Below are 20553 nucleotides of genomic sequence, written 5' to 3' on the forward strand. Positions count from 1 at the left end.
TTGTTTGCTGTTTCAGTAGCAGGATATATTTTTACAGGGATAGGCTCAAGCCACCTCCATTTTAAGTCCCTTCCGAAAGACGATGCAGCCCCAACCGAGATGTACTGACCCCGGGTCATGAACCGGGGTCTCCTAGTTACCAACTAATTGGAACCAGGAGCTCAACTGTGACGAGGCTGCTACCAGTTGAGCCACAGGGATATTGATAAACCACAGTAAATAGCTTTGTTTCTTGTAAGTGAATAGATGCCATCATCCATTCGTTCGCGAAGCCAAGCCTAGAGAGAGAGAGACGCTGGGAGTCTTGAATGTCAAAAACACAGGCTGCTTTTGATTAACATTATCACAAATACGGGACATAGGAAGGCTTTTTATCTGAACGTCCTCGAAACCTAATAGATGGCTGTGATAACTGGCTAAGTCAAATCAGTTTGACATACTCTATCTTGTGTTTCTAATCAATTATATATGGCACGATGAAGATTGCAAAATTTAAGAAAACAAAAGACACACCAAGAGACGCTAACGCGGCTAAGTCCGTTTCCAGTCAACTTTCGTGGGGAGGGCCCACCCTTCCAACACGTCTGCCAACCAAACATCAGTACAAAGTTAATGTACATGTCGAATTAAAAACAAGTATCAAGACAATCCATCCACACATTCGTGAGTTATCTTGTACACAGAAGGACACACACACACACACACACACACACACACACACACACACACACACACACACACAAACGAACGCTGTGCAAAACATAACCTCTACTTCTCTGCGAAGCTAATTAACAGAGATTAGAACATGGCCACTACCCCTCAGCCAATGAGAGCCCTTCAATTACTGTGACTATATCTCAGTAGTGCAGAAAAAGTGTGGTACTAACAAAAAAGTGTGGTACAAAGTCATTTGCATATTATGCAAATGACTTAGAACCACACTTTTTATTATGCAAATGACTTAGAACCACACTTTTGTTGTTAGTACCACACTTTTTCCGCATCACTGCTCAGGCCTGCCTACTTGAGACCTGGGTCACAGTGTCAGCTAACTGCCAAGGGGGTAGGGAGGGTTCATTATTTGATTCACATAAGGACATCGTTATCTTACAGCCACACAAGAACAAAAGTATCAAACTGAATCAAATCTTTAAAGACTAACAGGCACAAATTCAAGTTAAGCAATCGTTACAATGAAATGGAAAGTCAAGTTTATAAACCGTTGGGAAACTGGGAATCCGAATCATTTTTTTAGATTTTTGAAAAGAACACATACACATAATGCTCTCAACTCAAACAGCTCCAGTACTCCAATGAAAAGAAAAGGAACATTATAGTAACTCACAGTTAAAAAATCCCAGTTCAAAATCTGTATGTAATATTTTGAGACCACGGGGATGAATTGTAAAAGAGAAACTTTGTGGTAGTGGCCAGGTTCTGAAAACAGATAGGACATGTACGAAGCTTGTTTACAGGTCATTCTGCTTCAATATAATACTTTTTACCTTTTTTTATAATACTAGTATGATGTGCTGAAAACAATATCTTTGCTTCATATTGATAGAAAGAGAATCTTCGGGGATGTGGCCATGTTCTAAAACAGTTAGGCCATGGCCTCGGCCTTTCTATGCGAAAATAGTGAAGCTCCCCCACTCGGGGCTTCCAGACTCCCTCGGCTTCGCCTCGGGAGTCAAGGAAGCCCCTCGTGGGAGGAGCTTCCCTATTTTCGTATAGAAAGGCCTCAGCCATGGCCTAACTATTACAAATTCTCTTACCTCAAGTATCTATAGGGACGATCTACGAAGCTCTTCTACAAGTGTCTTTGCTCTAAACGGGTACAATATGCGCTTTTGTGGTGGATAGATATCTCAGTGTGCATGTGCACATCACATGTACGCTACTGGTGGTGTCTGGGTGAAACCGTATACAGTTACTTATAGGGACAGTCCACAATCAAAGGTAGGGGAGGGCAAATTTCTGTATAAAATAATTCCTAGAAATTGTTTCCTGTAGAAATGGCGTACTGATGAAAACATTCGACATTGGCTTTTTTGTAATGACAACAGCAAGTGCAACAGATATTGCATTTGATAAAGGCAGAAATGTGGCGAGAATTTATAACTCGTTAGAATTGATTTAGCGTCGTACCGTACTTGCGTGTGGAGATGAAAACAGGTGCTCTCAAAATACCATGTGAGTACATGTCGGGAAGATTCCTTCCATTTGATACTAGTTTTTAGATATATCCGTACACATGCCCCCTCCCCATATTTCCCGGCCTGTCCCTGCGTCTGACATAACCTTGAGAAGCCCCATGACGCGGTAAGCCGGGTTCTGGAGAAGGGTTCGATTACATGGAACTTTGGGGCATCGGTCATAGGTCAATACGTGAGCAGGGGGCCCAATTCGATATCAATGATTCAGATATGAAGTATATACTGTAATTGGTATACACAAGTAGAAAGCTCTCACGTACATGTAGTTGGATTTAAGGGCGACATGACATTAGTTATTAGTTAATCCCGAAAATAGTTTCTGGATTTTGCTGGAACAGAAATCAAGACGATCTCGCCATTACGTCCTTGCCCGGCTATCGCGCGCAACTCGCTCAAAAAGTAGCGCCATCTAGCGATAAAGCTAGATCCTGCACAAACGAAGTCCTGGCCTTGTAAGATCTCGAGGTAAATTGCAGTCCACTCCTATGGATTCTTCATGAATAAACACAATCGTCTCTTAGCTAGGAGACTAATGTCCAAAAATATGCAAAACAAACAGTCCAACACCATCGCAAGGCATTGAAGTTCTCGCAGTTTTTTCAACAATTAGACTCGCAAGACGAAGACAAGCTTTTTGAGGCCTCATTGTTGTGTCAATATCTACTTCCTAATAAGAATGTAATCAAAACAATTTATCCATAGCTTTTCATGTTAATAGAGCTCACGATCAATCAAGCTTGTCACGAAGCTGCAGTTCTAATGGAAGCTTCTAGGGGGACAAAAACATTTCATCCCCAAAACCTACCCACAAAAACAACTTGACACTTGAAACAAGGCAAGGCCGATAAAAACAAATCCTCCTTTCCAGAGAAGATAAATGGCTAGATCAGTCAGTAATTTACACCCGGCCACCACCCACAGATGGAGCAACAACACGAGAATTGTTGCCTCTGACCTTGTCACTTGTAAATCTCTCACATTCTCACGATACTAAATATACGGCGAGATTGACCTCCCGTGACCCCCAGTGGCAGGATGTTTTCTCTCACCGACGCGCAAGGAATGATGGGTCAGAGGTGCTCATCCGTCAAGGCAAAGCAGCAGGTCACTGGCAATGTCGTCCTTCTGTTTTGCCGTTTTAGGTTTTGAAAAAAAACGGCACCAAGGAAATAAATACAAGTTGCTTGAAGAGTCTTCTCTTAGGGCTGATTGTAAGCCACAGTGATGGAATAATGAGGACGTGGCTATTGGCAGGATCATCCTGCTAACAGTATACAGATTTGCACCGTTGACAGGATAATGATCATGTCAGCAGTAGAAAAATTAGCGCTGTTGACAGGATGATCTGTGAGAGACAACTATAATACATGAAAATAGATGTACTTTCAAATTAGACGATACTTTAAAATATGCAATAAAATGCATTGAATTTCATATATTCAATTTTCCAACATAATTCATCCTTCTATAAGATACATATTTCTTTTTTCTTTCAGCTTCACCCCCCTACTATCCTTAGTGGGATGTTCCAAAAGGTGTCACTTTTCAACCTCTAAATCCAAACGAGTTGACCTAAAAGAACATACCCTGGGGCGGTCGCGCCGATTTCTGCAGCCATCCCTGTTCCTGTCAACATTTCAAACTAGCCACTTGTAGACATGGAATCTATCTATCTATCTATTTATATTTTTACAGGAACAAATATTTATATTACCGGAAGTAATCATACCTACTCACACGATAGTTCACTATCACTTGTTTCCCCGCCCCAAATGCAATCAGTGTGACACTTATCAGTCCTAATGAGCTATAAATTCTCGCCATTTTGTTGACCTGTCGCTGGCTGTCAAATACTGAAAAGCGGCGGAGATGAGTGAGTGAGTAAGTCGCTGGAGTATAGGGCTATAGGGGAGAATGATTTCCCAGGCTAGGGGAGTTTTGCCACACTAGGTAACTAACATTTGTCTGTGCAAAGGGGGGAACGATACCCCTCCTGCTGACCGACTCTATCGGCCCCACCTTCACAGACGATCGCCATATTACAAACTTACCCCCCAAGGCTGATAGTAATAGCAAACAGACAAGTTGACAGATTGCTTACGGTGTGCATACCTAACAGTTATAGCGTTATATATCATAGGTATGAAGGCAAGGATTACAAAATCAGACTTCTATCATGGAATTCTACGGTCTATGGACCCCTACAGAACAGTGACTCCAGTCTTGGTAAAACACGTTGACAGTAAATCACAACTTGTCTAACAGGTATTGTCTAGATGCCCAGACCAATTATCACTACAGGGGCTGTAATTGATTCAATTGGCAACAGTCCCCTAACCACAAGAACGCCTCATTACTTCTTCGTTCATTCAACGAGTATAGGAACGTTCTTACCTCTTAGATTCCTTCCAGACCCAGTCCTATTCCTCCAAGAGTCGCCACCTCTCCGAGAATCTTCTCAAGAGGCCCTCCAAGAGTTTTGACAACACCACACGACTGCAGTGACGTGTCCCGGTACGGTGCTGCCTCCTACACCACAAACAGTACAGATCGATCCAGAACCACGTTTCACGGATCCACTAAGCCCTAGACTCAGAACGCTCCCCTTTGTGTTTTGTTTTACGCCACGCTGTTTGTGGAAAGATCTTATCTACGTAGTATCAGGTTAACACTATGGATTAGGGCTGTACCATTGTGACGTTTCGTGGGGGTGGCTGTGAAGAGATTTTATTTACGTGAAAAGTAAACTTGCTAGGGGACAGAGTGATTTCTCTCTTTGAACAAGAGCTAGCGACAAACGGAGATTCACTACGATGTCATCTTCACAAACAAAGATACAAACATCTGTAGATTGGAAAGAAACCACCAGGGGGCTCAAATAGCGATCACTCCTGTATTGGAGCAAGAAAAACATTTTCACACACTAAATATCGTAACAGCAACTAACCAGCCACCTTGCAAACGGCACGGAAAACGTTCCTTCACGTCGAAGGAAATTACACGGTAGAAGATCTAAAGGGGGCACTGTTAAAGGAGGGGGGGGTTAGTAGCCTATCAGGACAGGAGCTTCTGGGCGGCTACAGTGGTTCGGGTGACCGATGAGGGAGACTGGCACCCGACATAAGTCAAGTAAGTCAAGTAGTAGCCTATCAAATCAAAATCTGTAGGGGCCAAAAATCTTATGCTGATAAGTTGATAATCCTTTTTGACTGCTCACCTGTATAAACAGCAATTGGTGACTCTATTTCCCTTGGGTCATCAATTCCCTGGACTATCAAATCGTTCAAACACTTAACGTTTGCACACCACAAGCACTTCAGCTGTTCTACTTATTACAGGTGGGCTATGTGAGCTGTCTTATCGAAATAGAAACAACAATTGCAACCCCAAGCAGGTGTGAAGAGAGCCACGCCTCGAGTACGTCAAACACTTGTCGATAAGGGCATTGGTGCAATGTGCGACCCGCTGTCAGTGGATTGATCATACAGCCTGATGCAATACTAAAATACAAAAATGAGAAAAAAAAATCGGGGACAATTTTGAGTGGTACAGATTGGCACAGCAAAATGCGGCGAAGCCAAAATGTATAGCTAGGACGGATGAAATCAACGGGTACGTAGCGAAAAACTTAACCGGGACAAATACAAGACTCGGGTCGGTTTGCAATCTGATGTGATATCTATTCGATATATACTACGGTCGATAAACAAACAATGGATCAAGAAAACTTAATCATTTACTAGAAAATGGAACATATAAAACAACACAAGAAGACACAATACCTGTTCAGACGTTGTAACTGATGGAGATGACACTAATGTAAGACGGCGCTAATAAGCCGGGATGACGTTCTGCTCTAACTGGCGGCGAATGCGAACTTGATCCTATTTTCGGGAGGCGGGGCTACGCGAGCGCGGCGGGGCGTGGCCGGGTGACGTCATGTCGCACCCGTGTCACGTGCTCTCCCAGTGCGACCCCGGGCCGTTCAACGCTATCTATAATGACGCCTGTTACATATGCAATGGGACTCTCCAATTACATTTTCTTTGAATCCCAGGGATTCACCATTCGTAAGCTTTTGTCTTCAGGGATGTACTAAATCGCCTGCAAGTAATATAGTCGGTACCCAAGAAAACGAAACACAAGAAACTCAACCGAGAGCTCTCATGAAATTACCTCATGAAATCATACGCGTTTACAGTCCCTCAATCGTTAAGCCCCTGTCACACTTGTGCGTATATGCAAGCCTGCATGAGTTGCGTATTAACGTGTTTTCGGTTTAAGTTGAGTTTGCAGCCGAAAAGGTCATTTCTTTGGTTCGATAACCAGGTACAACGAAAACAGATTCTTCCACGCAAACATTATCTAAAGCAAAAAAATCTTCATACGCAACTTACGCCCATCATCACGGTGTGAGGGGCCGGGGCCCTTAGCCGCTTTACACAAGATCTATCCAAATCGGTCGTTATCTTCTAGTAATGCAGTCGGTGCCCAAAATAAACGAAACACAAGAAACTGAACCGAGAGCTCTCTAAAAATTACATCACGATATCATACGCGTTTACAGCCCCTAAATCACCAGTTTGCTGCCTCTGAGAAGCCCTTCTGTGTATAATTTGCCAGGTCAGTCTTCTAGTTCAACAGTCCGGCTTCCCCGACTCATAATCACAAAGCTCCAAAATTGTCAAACTGTAATATCGGTCGTTGTCTGTAAGTAAAGAAGTCGGTCCCCATGCGCAAGAAAATGAAACTCAAACGAGATCTAGAGCTATCGTAAACTTACCTTTAACGAAATTATACGTGTTTACAGCCCCTAAACTCTTCGGACGTGCCGTGTTACTCGATCAACAGTCTGGTCTGACTTATCCGGGTCCGCGAATGCTTCCCGTACGATTCTAAGCTGCAAAGTTGTCTAAGCTCGGCACGAACCCAAGATATTGTAGCCGGAGGGTTGACCCCAAATGACTTCTCACGTATTTCTGGATCGATCCGAACATTCCGACAGAAATTAGAGAAGGCTGGACGTCGGCCTTGATAAATAGAGCTGTAGGAAGTTGACATGCCTTCTGGTGGACTGTTTGCAAAATATACTAGGAACTGGAGGGACACTAAAGGGTTACAATAAATGGCAGTAATGCATGTAGCCCTATGGGGAAGTTAAGAAAAAGAAGGTGTCATTATCTCAGGAATCAAAACATCAGCCTACAATAACTTACCCTCAAATACTAACCAGTTATGTCAACTGTCATCAGATTCATCCCTGACAAATTCTATACGGCTATTTCTCCAGATAAACCCCCCCTAATCAGAGCCCTTGGATAGGTCCTACAGGCTTCAAACGCCCAGTTGAAGACCATCCCACTATATCAGGGGGGTGCCAAACCCCACAAGGTAGAGAAAGACCATTTATTTCAACTAATTCAGCAAATACAGAGTCTATCCTACCACAGCCAATACATATTGCCCAGATTTCACCAAAAATCCCACCAAAAAAGAGCTTTCAATGGTTTAAACCATGTTTTTTACTTGAAGGTCTCTCATCGTGGGGTCTGGGCGCAGGCGCAATCCCTTTAGTCTCCCCTGGAGAAGGTTCAGAGAAGGGCCACAAAGCTCCCCTCGACCCTCAGGGATCTACCTAGTCCTTACCAGGAAAGGCTGAGGGCTTTGAGACTTCCCTCCCTACAGTATCGTAGACGCAGAGGAGATATGATTCAACTGTTTAACCTGGCTAAAGGTTTTGAAGGGATGCAGCATAGATAGAATTTTAGAAATTACAGAACAATCTTAGAAATACAACATTTTTCAGTCATACATATTCATCTAATGATTGATTTTACATCTGTCTTAAAAACTCTTCTTATCTATTCAAACACGCTTTTAGCTAAGAAATTACAATTCAAGACTTGTTACTTCTGTATGTATGTATGACATACAGTATGGCCTTATTCAATTTGCAATCAAGCATGTGATGGAAGTAATGGTGGAAGTAATGATATTAGGAATGTTTTTCGAATTTAGATTAAATGTGATGCGTATTGAAAATCTAATGCCTTAAGCTCCAGGCTTACATTGGTTTTTAACAGCATTCCAAACAAACATCTCCTTGCATTTTGTTAAACATCTCCATATATGCGTTTAAACATCTCCATATATGCATTTGAATATCTCAATATTTGCATTTGAATATCTCAATATTTGCATTTAAACATCTCCATATATGCATTTAAACATCTCCATATATGCGTTTAAACATCTCCATATATGCATTTAAACATCTCCATATATGCGTTTAAACATCTCCATATTTGCATTTAAATATCTCAATATTTGCATTTAAACATCTCCATATATGCGTTTAAACATCTCCATATATGCATTTAAATATCTCAATATTTGCATTTAAACATCTCCATTTATGCGTTTAAACATCTCCATATATGCATTTAAACATCTCCATATTTGCATTTAAATATCTCAATATTTGCATTTAAACATCTCCATATATGCATTTAAACATCTCCATATATGCATTTAAACATCTCCATATTTGCATTTAAATATCTCAATATTTGCATTTAAACATCTCCATATATGCATTTAAACATCTCCATATATGCGTTTAAACATCTCCATATATGCATTTAAACATCTCCATATATGCATTTAAACATCTCCATATATGCATTTTAACATCTCCATATATGCATTTAAACATCTCCATATATGCATTTAAATATCTCCATATTTGCATTTAAACATCTCCATATATGCATTTAAATATCTCCATGTATGCATTTTGCAGTCCATTTTGCTAACAGACTATTTTGTTATTTCTCCATTTGTTACCGTTGTTCAGAATGCCTCTTTGTCACTAGTACTAATATGTATACTCAGGATTTAAGTACTTGTACAACATTAAACAAACAATACATTCTATACTGTATGCCATATCATTACAAAGAGGTCATATTGGATCAAACATAACATAAGTTGAAAACCACGCAATTAAAAATGGCTACTGAAAATATCAGTTACTGTATTATGCATGAATGGAAGGTATTTGTACTTCACCTCCAACCCAGAAAGCTGGAATGTATATGCAGGGTATATCATTTTGTACTGTTATCTATCTTCCACAGTACTTAATGTTGAATCAGGTGTAAGCAGCATTTTCAAGCTTACCTAAAAATATCAGTGTCACTAGTGCGCATTCTAAAAAAGTCCCTACCAAGATATTTATCTAAGCTTAAAATAATTCTACTATCAAATTGTCATTTTGGATGTCATTTCTAAAGCTTCTAGTTTCTAGCTTACTGTAAAACTAAGTGGAAGCCTACGCAAATCAATAAGACCTTACCATAGAAGTAAATGTAAGGTTTGGTGCAGGTGATTTGGAATGTGCTCTTTGTTAAAAAAAAAAGGCCTTCCTTGTAGAAAGAGACAGTAAACGGAATGAAATGATAATGTGTCCATGTCCGCGGTGTATATCTCGGTGTACCACTACTGGGTTGGGTTATGGATCGACTAAGGCATATTCGCATATTCCCAACTCATGCACATCAGACGTTATCTCTATCCCCACATAAGGTAAGGTAAGGTAAATTCAGTGTAAATCTAGAGTCATTTGTAAGATTGACAGGGGATTGTAAGCTCAGTTCATATCAGGAACTTCCTACCAATGCATTAATGTAAATTCCCATTTCTGTAGGATGGGAGATATTAAGTATATCAATGACAATGACAATGACAATGAAGTTTATTGCATATTCATGCCCAGCAGAGGGCTAAATGCATAACAGTATCATAAGAATACTATAAAAAAAATACTATGCTTTAATTATGATTTACATGCTTCTTCTCTCTTCTTGAAACATTTGTAGACAAATTCACAGAGTTTTTTCATTACATCGTAATTGGCTGTTGACATAACATGTGCGAACATTTCCTCCTTTGTTAAATGTGCATATCTTCGGTCTAGCAATATGTCACTAACAGGAGAATTGCGTATATCTTTATAAAGAGAGCATTCTAGAACAAAGTGTACTTTGCCTCGATCATGTAAGTTCAATTGAAATCAGTGCCATAACAGCAGGATATTTTCACTGCACCTTCTTCAACCCCCTCCCCATCAGACATGCAAACACTGTTAACACCATCTTTGGCTTGACCTCCACCAGGTCCTCTGGCAGGGCGTACACGCGAGCACCGATCTTCCTGGCCATGGAGATCGCGTACTTGGCGTTTGACTGCCTCTCGTCAGGATCTGTCCCGTCACGAACGTTGTTATAGTCGATAGATCCGGGCTTGATGGCGTCGATAAGGTCCAGTACCACACGGCTGGAGCTGATCTCTGGATCCTGGAAGCTGCTGATGGAGGTCTCCTTCCCGGCTTCTTGTAACTACACAAAAGTCAGATTACAAGCAATTAACGGCAGGGTTTTCGGCCCAGAATCCAGCGGTCCCGGGTTCGAATCCCCTGACGCCACCGATCTTGTGCCCTTGGGAAAAGGCACTTTACACGACTTTCCTCACTCCACTAAGTGTAAAAACGGGTATATTATGTGCGGGTCACGACACCAGCAATAGCTACCTGTGTCCTACGTGTAATGCACTGTTGCAATTCTAATCAAATCACGAAATCAAGCAATTAGATAAAGGCAGCCAGGCTTTGTACATTCTGACTACATACTGAGGATGTCATGCAGTTTAAAGAAAACCAAAGACCTTTCTTATCCTGATAAAACTAGTCAGTATAAACCCACAGTTACACAAATGAGTGGACAAATGAGTGACCTAAACTGGGCAAAGACACTGGTCAGGGTAAGGTTAAAGTAAGTTGTACTCACAGCGGTGTTAACCCAGTCAACAATCTCCTTGTCTTTGATTGTTCCCTCTGATCCCTGCAGGTTCTGAAGCGGGGCCAGGGTGTAAGCCCGCATCAGCTCCCACACCACCGCTGAAACACACGCAAAAGACTCAAGGGCTGTCATGACAATCTTTATTGACACAACAAAAGTACAGCGACTTTCGTAAGGTCTTCTACAACTGTACATGCAAACAACAAACAATGGGACACAAAATGATTAACCTGCGTACACGTATATAAATAATTCAACAGTTTTCAGCGTTTATCATGATATCGTGGGCAATCTAGGATAAAGTGTCGTTCATCATCAATCTCATGGATGTCCAAAGTCAAGAGGGAGTTCGCATACCTAAACAGATAAAGAGGCCAAAGTGGACTAATACAAAATAAGCCAGGCAGGCCTTTTAAAGTTATTGCCTACCAAACTAAATTCTAACTTCTCCAGAAGTAGTGGCTTCAGACAGTTCAGGGAAGCAGACATAAGCTGGAAACAGTTAGATCCACTGAGGCTAACATTGTCAGAGTGAAGAAAAAGAAGTGGGAAAGTTAGAAAGATTCAGCATACTTTTCTTAACTAATATTTCACTCGCTTCCTAAACAAAACAGTAGCGTAGTGGCTTCAGGGAAACAGATACAAGGCTAACATTGTCAGAACGACATCTTAACATAGCTGAAAACAGATCCTATGCAATCATTGTCAGAGCAACATCTTATAGCACTTAGACATACATGTAATATACTCTGAAACATACCCAGTGTCGATGTCTCTTTGCCCTCGAAGATGTCCTTGGCACGCGCACCGGCCAGAGAGAACTTCATGTCCTTGCCGAGCTCGACGGCATATTCACAGTTCTCCATCTTCTTCATGTTCCCTCCCGGATCTTCGAACTTCCTGTTGACACGGCCCCAGTCAACAACTCCCGGCTTTACCTACATGTGCCAGAGATGTGAAATCACTGATCACTATTTCCGAAAATAATTTCATCAGGTTGGTAGAACATAGGATATTTAGAGTTTCTTTTTACACAACCAGGAATCCCACCTACGATGAGAAGCAGAAGCTCCGAAGAAGGTGTCTGACAGACACCGAAACGTCAGCAGGTGAGATTCCTGGTTGAGTAAAAAGAAACTCCAAATCCACTGACTACTACTGTTGAACAGTCGGCAATCTACTGTGTTTGCAATTGCATCAACATCAATTAACACAGAACTGCTTTACTTTCAGGCAGGCTAAGCTAAATTACTGCATAAAGGGTAAGCCTACTCGAGTCAGGTGGTTAGCGACCCTACCTCTGAAACTAGAAGCTGTGAGTCGCTCATCTGACATGCACGCGGCAGGAAAGGGTTGCAGTTTATTTTAATAGCACGGGCTATTCAACGATAATACTAGTACCTTGGCCTGCCGACTATGGTCAAAAGGAGGGAATTTCCCTAGTTCGATGGTACTGTACATAGCGTCTGTCTTCTCTGTCACGACTAGTGGGAGATTAGCTCTTCAGTGGATGACTTTCACTCGGACTCACACAGTACAATACAGTACAGCGTAGACAGACAAAGTTACCTTGTCGTATATCTGGAGCAGGATGAGGCCGTCCATCGTGTCGCTGTAGAGATGATTGACACGTGGACTGACCCCCAAACTGTTCATCCAGTTACGGAATGTCTTCTCTTCACGCGTCTCCTTGAGTCCTGAAGGAGAAAGGCACAACATATTAGGAATGAGGACTGTATGTTCAATTAAACATACTAGTAAATAGCTGTGTACCTATTTACACAACAAGGTAATCTTCACCTACTAGTCGTTTCGGTGTCTGTCATAAAGAAGACTACACCAGTGATGAACCGAGACTAGGGGGGATACAAACTTAGCCACGTTTGGGACAGTGTTCTCACCGCAAAAGCGCCACCTACATCGGCTACTTATAGCGGTGAGAAGCAATACTCCAGTCAGAAGCTCTGAAGAAGGTGTCTGACAGACACCGAAACGTTAGCAGGTGAGAACAATACCTGGTTGTATACAAAGAATCTCCTATATCCTATATTCTACCAACCTGATGAAATTATTTTCGGAAGCTGTGTAACATCGATATATATCTACTAATATAATTTCACCAGGTTACATAATTCCGCCACCCTGAAAAGATACGTCCAAACAGATCTCCAACCCAACGTCTCCCAGTATACTGCACTCCTGTATATGTAAACTGTGCAAACCTGAAGGATGCTGCACTAGAGATCTCTCAAACCCACTGTTTTTTAAAGTGGCGGATTTATGTAACCCATCGGATTAATGTTAATGGAGGTTACCTGATGATAAATCCTGTAACTGTAAAATGGTTTAGGTACAGGTCTGGACATCAAGTGTACCATATCTCTACCTTCCCACCTTCAATGTCTGGCATCTCTCCTGGTGGGTCCAGGGCTGGCCAGGTGTTGAACAGGTTGGCAACAAAGGCTGTGTTCAGCTTGGAGTTCCCCCGAACAACATCCTTCGGTGTCACAAAGGCCCTGACAGGGTAAAGAACACAAGCTGGACTCAGCAACAACTTTTATAATAGACATTAGGAAAATATTAATTTAGTTTTAAAATCTTAAACTTATACAGTACATATCTTAGCATTTGTAATTGTATAACTGACCTCTGTGATTTTTGATAAGTCGTTTCTCTTGAAAATTATCAACATCGTGTAAATTAGCTGTAATTCAGACTGATGTCTTGACTGTCTGCTAAATGCTAATAAAGATCTTTTGACTTTGACTTTTAACTTATAGATTATTACATTATTGTTATTTTGCTAACTGTGATGGACTCTGTAATCTCCATCATTTCGTTATCGAATTATGCTATGATTTGATGTATATAATTTTTTTATATACAACCAATTACTATTCTGTTAGTATTTTGTTAGTATTATTATTGTCTGATTTGTTATTGTTATCATTTACTACTATAATTATATTATGAATTGTTAGATTTATGTTATTTTTGTTAATTTAGATGGGGGAAGACCTTGTATAAGCCACTATGGCTTTTTTTCTTCCCCCAGCACATGTTTTTGTTTTGTTCTATTATGTAAAATTGATTTTAATATGTGCGAATAAACCAAACCAAACCAAACCGAACTTATAGGTTATATCATTACCTGCAGCCCAGCTTGTCAGCATTCTGCAGCATGAGTTCCGCACGCTGTTCTGGGTCCTTTTCTTTCAGAGGTCCAAGGTCAACTCCACTGTCCGATGGGGCAATTTGCTTCAGCAGATACGTGAAGGCTTCGGAGTCCTGCAAGGGGGGTGGGGGTCAGTGGGGGTTCAGCTCTATGTTAGAACTCAAAATACAAAGGTTGTCAAGTTCACCGAGTCACCAATATCAGGGCTTTTTCTAAGGACAGGAAAAGGGATACCATGCCCTCATTCTTTAGCTACCCTCCAAGCAGAGTTTTGGGTCCGGCAGGTTTTTGACGTGTTTTTAGGCGTTTTTGTCGGGCTTTCTACTTTGTCATGTTTTCTTTTTTGTCTAGTCAACCCAACATGACAAAGTAGAAAGCCTGACAAAAACGCCTAAAAACACGTCAAAAACCTGCCGGACCCACTCCTCTGCTTGGAGAGTATTCTTTAGCCAAGTGCCCCGGTTCTCGGGAGAGCAGCTAGGTTCTCTGGCAAGCATAAAGTTGAGACTGACAAGGGATGCTACCAAGCCACAAGCGGCCTCAGTTTTCAACTGCGACCTGTCTGACAGTAATTTCGCCCCTTAAAGAAGATTTGTAATTCAATACAAATTCTCAAAGACTCCACACCTTTAACACCATTCCCCCTGCTTGTTGGCTCCGCCCCCTTGCAATGATTCCCCTACAAAACCCTGAATGAACATCACCCACAGAATATACGTTACGATGGGGAAACAATGGCAATAAGTTTATAAGTCTATTGCAAGTTCGTGCCCGTAGGTTAATTGCAAGTACATGTAACATGGACAGACAATTGGTAACAATATAGCATGTGACTATTCTAGTCTAAATACTAACACTAAATTCTATCTTATTTGGGTTTGACTTCTTTTTCCGAGACAGTGGAAGACGACTGATCCCACTTGTTCTGTAATGTGTGGGTTTTGTTATGTTAACAGGAGAGTAGTTTTCTTTTGTTCTGTAAACATGGAGAAATTTGGATGGAATTTGACGGCCACTTTAAACAGAGCCTTCCTTTCTTGATCGTAGAAGGGGCAACTTGAAACAAAATGTGTTTCGTCTTCCACCGTGTTTGAATAGCAAACCTAGTTTCAACAGCAACTTATGATATACTAAGAATACAACACGGAGTCATGAATTTTTGACAAAGCAAAGCAGTAGAAACAGGGACAAGCCAGACATGCTGACATATACATGTGAGCTGATTATGATATTTCAAACTCCCTACCCTAATGTCGTATCCAAAGTTGGTGATGTTGCCTATCCCAGTACTCTTCGTGTAATAGTTGACCCATCGCAGTAACGTTTCCTCTGGGGTCAGTTTCAGTAAATCTTTCGGGTCTACCCCAGTGTTCAGCAGTCCTGTAACATGTCCAGAAAAATGTCAGACGCTCAGCCAGGCTGTTAGCTAGCCGGGCGCCAGAGCTCTTCTTGACGCTTTACACTAACCAAGAAAAAGAAATTAAATGCCCTCCTTAGTAGGGGACACCCAGAGGTTTCCCTGGTAATTACATACACCTGTACATGTGTTTCCCCACACACTGTGACTCCGTTGTCTTTTTCCTCATAAAAATTGACTGCAAAGCTTACGGGTTATTGTTAGCCACAGATTCAATTGCGTAAGGCTTTTCACGTTACAATTGTTACAAGTTATAATTTTGATCTTTAATACTCTTGTACGTAAGATAAGCAATACTGCTTTTAGCCCAATCCTCGTAAAAGAAATGTGAACATGCTGCTAGGGGCACTAAAACCCACAGCACTTCTTCCTTACACTACATCACAAGCTACTAGTTTTTGCTATCCAAAAATAAAAACCATATATAGCATGTTCGATGTCGGACGACTCGGCCCAGTCAACTCGGCCCATCTCATTAGCCAACTCGGCCCCAAAACCTCAGAGTCAACAGTTCGAAGTTGTCTGACAAAAAAAGCTGTATCTATCAAAATCATGTTTATTTCCTATTATAAGCGCGGGCGGCATTGGACTAAAAAAAAAACTCGAAGTCAACAGTTCGAAGTTGTCTGACAATGAGACATTGTTGCTACATGTATGTTACTACACGGGACACGGCGGGGCCGACTTGACCACCGCGATGGGCCGAGTTGACCAGATTTGCGATGGGCCGAGTTGAAAATGGGCCGAGTTGTCCTGATACCAATGTGTTCACGTCAAAAGGTGCCAAAAATTGTTCTGCTGCAGTACCAAGGTCACATACTAGGAGGCCCAAAATCAACGTCTTCCCAACACCTACCCACATAGGTGTCCATACCGAGCTGACAGCCAGCCAGCTTATCCTCTGGGAGCCAACAGAGGGAAGGAGGAAAAGGGCAGGAGACGCACAACCCTCATTGACAATCTAAAAAAGGGATGCTGGGCTCAGTGACATTTCAACAACAGAGCTGAGATCGCTAATGGAAGACCGGACTGAGTGATGCAGAAGGACTCATTCAGAGTCTACCGAGATGACATCACAGATGTCCTCGTTCAAGGTTCAAGGTTACCCACATACCAAATATTATCATAATCCATTTAGAGGTTCTTGAGTTATGCTGACTACAATGGTCCAGAAACACAAACACGCACCACACAGACACACGCGCACACACACAGACACAACCAAAACTGTATCTCCATTTTTCATGGAGATAATATATGTGAATAAGACTACTATATTGTGTTCTGACCTAGCCTGACGAATCGCGCTCCTAGTGGCCAGCCGGTCCTGTAACCGCCATCTCCCTAGCGGGGGTCAGTAACCTCCGGCCGAGAGCTTGTGTAAATACAGGCTAGTTCTGACCTGGGTTGTGCTGCGCGTCGATCCGCGCGAACAGTCCGATCCTGATGGTCTGCCAGAGCAGCCCCAGCACCAGGTGAGGCTTGCCCTCCTGCAGGTCCACCGCCCCGATGTTCTCGGTGTTGCAGCCGATGGCGCTGGCAGAGTTCAGGGCCAGGTTCAGGTTCTCTGTGGCCTTGTACTGGTTCAGTTTGCCCGTGTTAATCGCACGCTCATCGATGGTGCCCGGGCACGACAGGTTGATCATTTTGCTACAAGACAAATGATTAAAAAACCGAATAAACGAATATGTTTATTGCAAGTACAAGTACATGCCCGAAGGCTAATTGCAAGAACATAATACATGAGTATAATGGTACAGATAAAGAGCTATTAAGGACTGGCTTTTACTACAGTCAACTACTTACTTTTACATTCTAGAATACACATCGATCTAGTTATGTTGGGGTTAGCTTCTTCTTTTGAGGCAGTGATAAGAAATGCTTTTATCAAGAAAAGCTAGCTGGACAGCAAGAAAGGGGTGAGTATATAATGTTAGCTGTGGAGAAAGATGCAAACAACTAACCATGACATTGCAAGTGCCAAATAAATATAACCATATTTATCATTTTGATACATGACAAATGATAAGAAACACTTTTAAGAAAAGTGGCATGGTGACCTTGTGGTTAAGCCCCCACCCCCTCATTGGACCCGCGGCACGCTGGCGGGTCGCTGCGCCCTAAAGCTCCCTCTCATTGGACCCGCGGCACGCTGGCGGCGTCGCTTTGCCCTAAAGCTCCCCTCTCACTGGACCCGCGGCACGCTAGCGGCGTCCTTGCGGCCGATCGAATTGACAAAGCTCTCAACGAATTTCGTCGACAAAGCGAATCTTTTTAAGCTTTGTGTGTTTTGTTGTCTTTTTGGTCATACTTGTACGTTTTGAATGATATTCCCATTATGATTATGGAGGGTAACACATGTTCAGTTTAGGACGCAGTGACGCCGCCAGCGTGCCGCAGGTGCGGTGAAAGGGGGGCTTAGGCGTGTTGACACAGAACTTGGAGGTACTGAGTTTGAATCATGTTGTGCCCTTGGAAGAGGCACTTAACATAAATTTTCTCAAGCGACTCTGTCTCTGGTGTGATTCGCTACTTCGCCGAAGGTGTCTATGGCACGACAGGTTGGTACATGACAAATAAGAAATGCTTTTAAGAAAAGGTGTCTGCCGCCAGGAAGAAAGGCCGGGTGCGCATACAAATGTCAGCTGAGCATGAAGAAAGATCCAAATAACTACCATGACATCGCAAATATAACCAACAAAATCTATATGCAATGCAAGATGAAGCCAAGAAACTACCATAACATAGCAAATAAAATTGGTCAACCTAGTTTTTCTAGTAGGGATAAGTGTGATGCAGAATGACTGAATGCAGCCAGAGGTTGTTTCTAGAACTACCTGAGCTGCAGAATACAGTGGATCATCATCATCATCATAAGTGTGATGGGTTCTTTAACATCCCCAAAACGTGACTCACCAGAGAAGAATGCCGTCCTGGATTTTGGTCCACAGCTCGTCCGAGTTGACGTCGATGTCTAAGTAGGGCTTGCAGTCTTCATCGTTGGCCAGGTTGCTGTTGATCCAGTCAGCGAAGGCTGTTTTCTCCTCCTCTGAGTAGGAATCCGTGGTCCCTTCCTCCGATACGGCTGACATGCCGCCCTTCTTCACAATGCCCTGGTCCGTAAAGGTGTGAGGAATGTGGCTGGACTTCACCACAGCATACATCTGGAAAGCATGTATATACATATAGATATTCATTAGATTAGCCCTAGAATGTTATTTATTTATTTGTTCGGCTGTGTACAGTGTACAGTAGCCAAGGCTACCCTACTAGCTATTGCTATTACAAGGGGCCAGCCTAGCTGCAAAAGTACATGATTAAATACAATAGTTGCATTAGTTAAAAATAAATCATACACACATACAACTCTTACCGTGAATCAATATACATAAACATTCTATGAATAACACTATAAAATCTAAAAGGGAGAAAATACAGATACGGATTGTACATTGAAATAATAGTTACTTCGTACTAGACCGGGGAGATTAAACAGAGAAGGGGTCCCCCAGAGACTTCCATGCCCTAGAATGTTAAAAAGCGTTCATTTGGTGGTTTGTTCACAAACAAAACGAACAAACTAGACGGGTTTCAAAGTCTGTTCTCAAGTAATAATAAACCTACCTCAAATATGAGTAGAATGGCCGTCAGCTTCCCTCGTCGCCAAACCATAGTGTCTGTCCCGCCGTCCTAGGTTGAAATACTATTCTCCCTGCTACCTGTACTTGTGCCAGAGGTGAGCAAAAGGCTACAAAACAACTCCACGCCCTCGAGGGCCTCCTTATGACGCACTATGTACGGATGTCCCGCGTTAACCGGGTCATTAGTCGATTATTTACCGTTCGGTGAATGACAGAATGTGCGTGAACAATATTATTGTGTGAATGCTGTGTAAGTCTGTTTCTATATGGTAGTCTTCTTGTCTGTATGTGTCTTTGCTTCTCTCTCTCTTTCTGAGGCGAGAGACTTTATATATTTTCATATATTTATATATAAATCATGACTTTATATGTTTTATCTAATAGTCTTTCTATCACACCAAGGTTACAAAATAACTCCAAGCCCTCCTTATGACGTATTATGTACGGATGTACCGCGTTAACCGGACCATTAGTCGATTATTTACCGTTCGGTGCATGTGCGTGTTTCTGTGTGTGTAAGTGTCAATAACATCATATGTCGTGTGAGTCTGTCTCTTTAGTGTGTCAGTCTCCTTGACTGTCACGTGTCTTTCTTCATTTCTCTCTCTCTCTGTCTATTTGTTTCTGTCTCATTCTCAGTGACATACCCAAAGAGTCCATTCCAATAGTATTCTAACTGTACTGTATCTCTGTTTGAAGTGAGAAAATGGCTACCGTTGAAAACTACTCCACGCCCTTCTCATGACACATTATGTACGGATGTACCGTGTTAAAGCCCGTCACACTTGTGCGTATATACAAGCCCGCATGAGTTGCGTATTAACATGTTTTTGGTCAAGATTGAGATTTCAGCCCAAGAAGTCATTTCCTTGGTTCGATAACTAGGCTACACAACGGTGGGTCAACGCAGAAAACAACTTCTTCCCCGCAAACGTTCCTTAAGAAATGTTAGTGCGCAACTCATACGCACTTGAATATACGCACAAGTATGACAGGGCCATTAAGTCGATTCTTTGCCGTTTAGGTGTTTTCACACGTGCTTACAAGTTACATCGCTACTTATTTTCGGAAGTACATCGCTACTAGTTCACCAATGCCGAGACGTTTGGAACGCAGAATCTTCTTCTTTAGTCACCCTCTCCACAATAACGCCAGCTCCTATTGATAACAGCAAGATCCTTACATCTGTCTGGATGGAGCCAAGTGACTCCAACCCCTTGCCAAGTGGAGGTTGACTAGTCAGTGA

General features: G+C 42.1%; 3 protein-coding genes across 7 annotated transcripts in view; 1 reads left to right on the top strand and 2 right to left on the bottom strand.

The window, feature by feature from the left end:
• LOC136423480 (ammonium transporter Rh type A-like) overlaps nt 1–7019 on the bottom strand; it is a 47263-nt gene extending 40244 nt beyond the window's left edge. Inside the window, exon 1 of one of the 5 annotated variants that reach the window (XM_066411644.1) lies at nt 7000–7019. The gene's annotated coding sequence lies outside the window, so the exon portion shown is untranslated. Of the gene's footprint in view, nt 1–1775; nt 1882–4610; nt 4881–5998; nt 6111–6999 lie in introns of those variants that run through there. The other 4 variants (XM_066411642.1, XM_066411645.1, XM_066411640.1 and 1 more) reach the window with 4 other exon arrangements.
• The window catches only part of LOC136423483 (uncharacterized), a 150004-nt gene that overhangs the window by 53 nt on the left and 129398 nt on the right, over nt 1–20553 (top strand). The gene's annotated exons all lie outside the window — the stretch shown is intronic.
• Nucleotides 9947–19808, bottom strand: LOC136423109 (plastin-2-like). The gene is made up of 10 exons (XM_066411131.1): nt 19291–19808; nt 18583–18830; nt 17069–17316; nt 15496–15629; nt 14226–14362; nt 13469–13590; nt 12644–12771; nt 11835–12012; nt 11063–11172; nt 9947–10615 (listed from the first exon to the last, which is right to left on the bottom strand). The coding sequence occupies exons 1-10, from the start codon at nt 19336–19338 to the stop codon at nt 10316–10318; spliced, it is 1653 nt and encodes a 550-aa protein (XP_066267228.1). The 5' UTR covers nt 19339–19808; the 3' UTR covers nt 9947–10315.

This window comes from Branchiostoma lanceolatum, chromosome 17 (assembly GCF_035083965.1).
Source record: "Branchiostoma lanceolatum isolate klBraLanc5 chromosome 17, klBraLanc5.hap2, whole genome shotgun sequence".
Taxonomy (NCBI): Eukaryota; Metazoa; Chordata; class Leptocardii; order Amphioxiformes; family Branchiostomatidae; genus Branchiostoma; species Branchiostoma lanceolatum.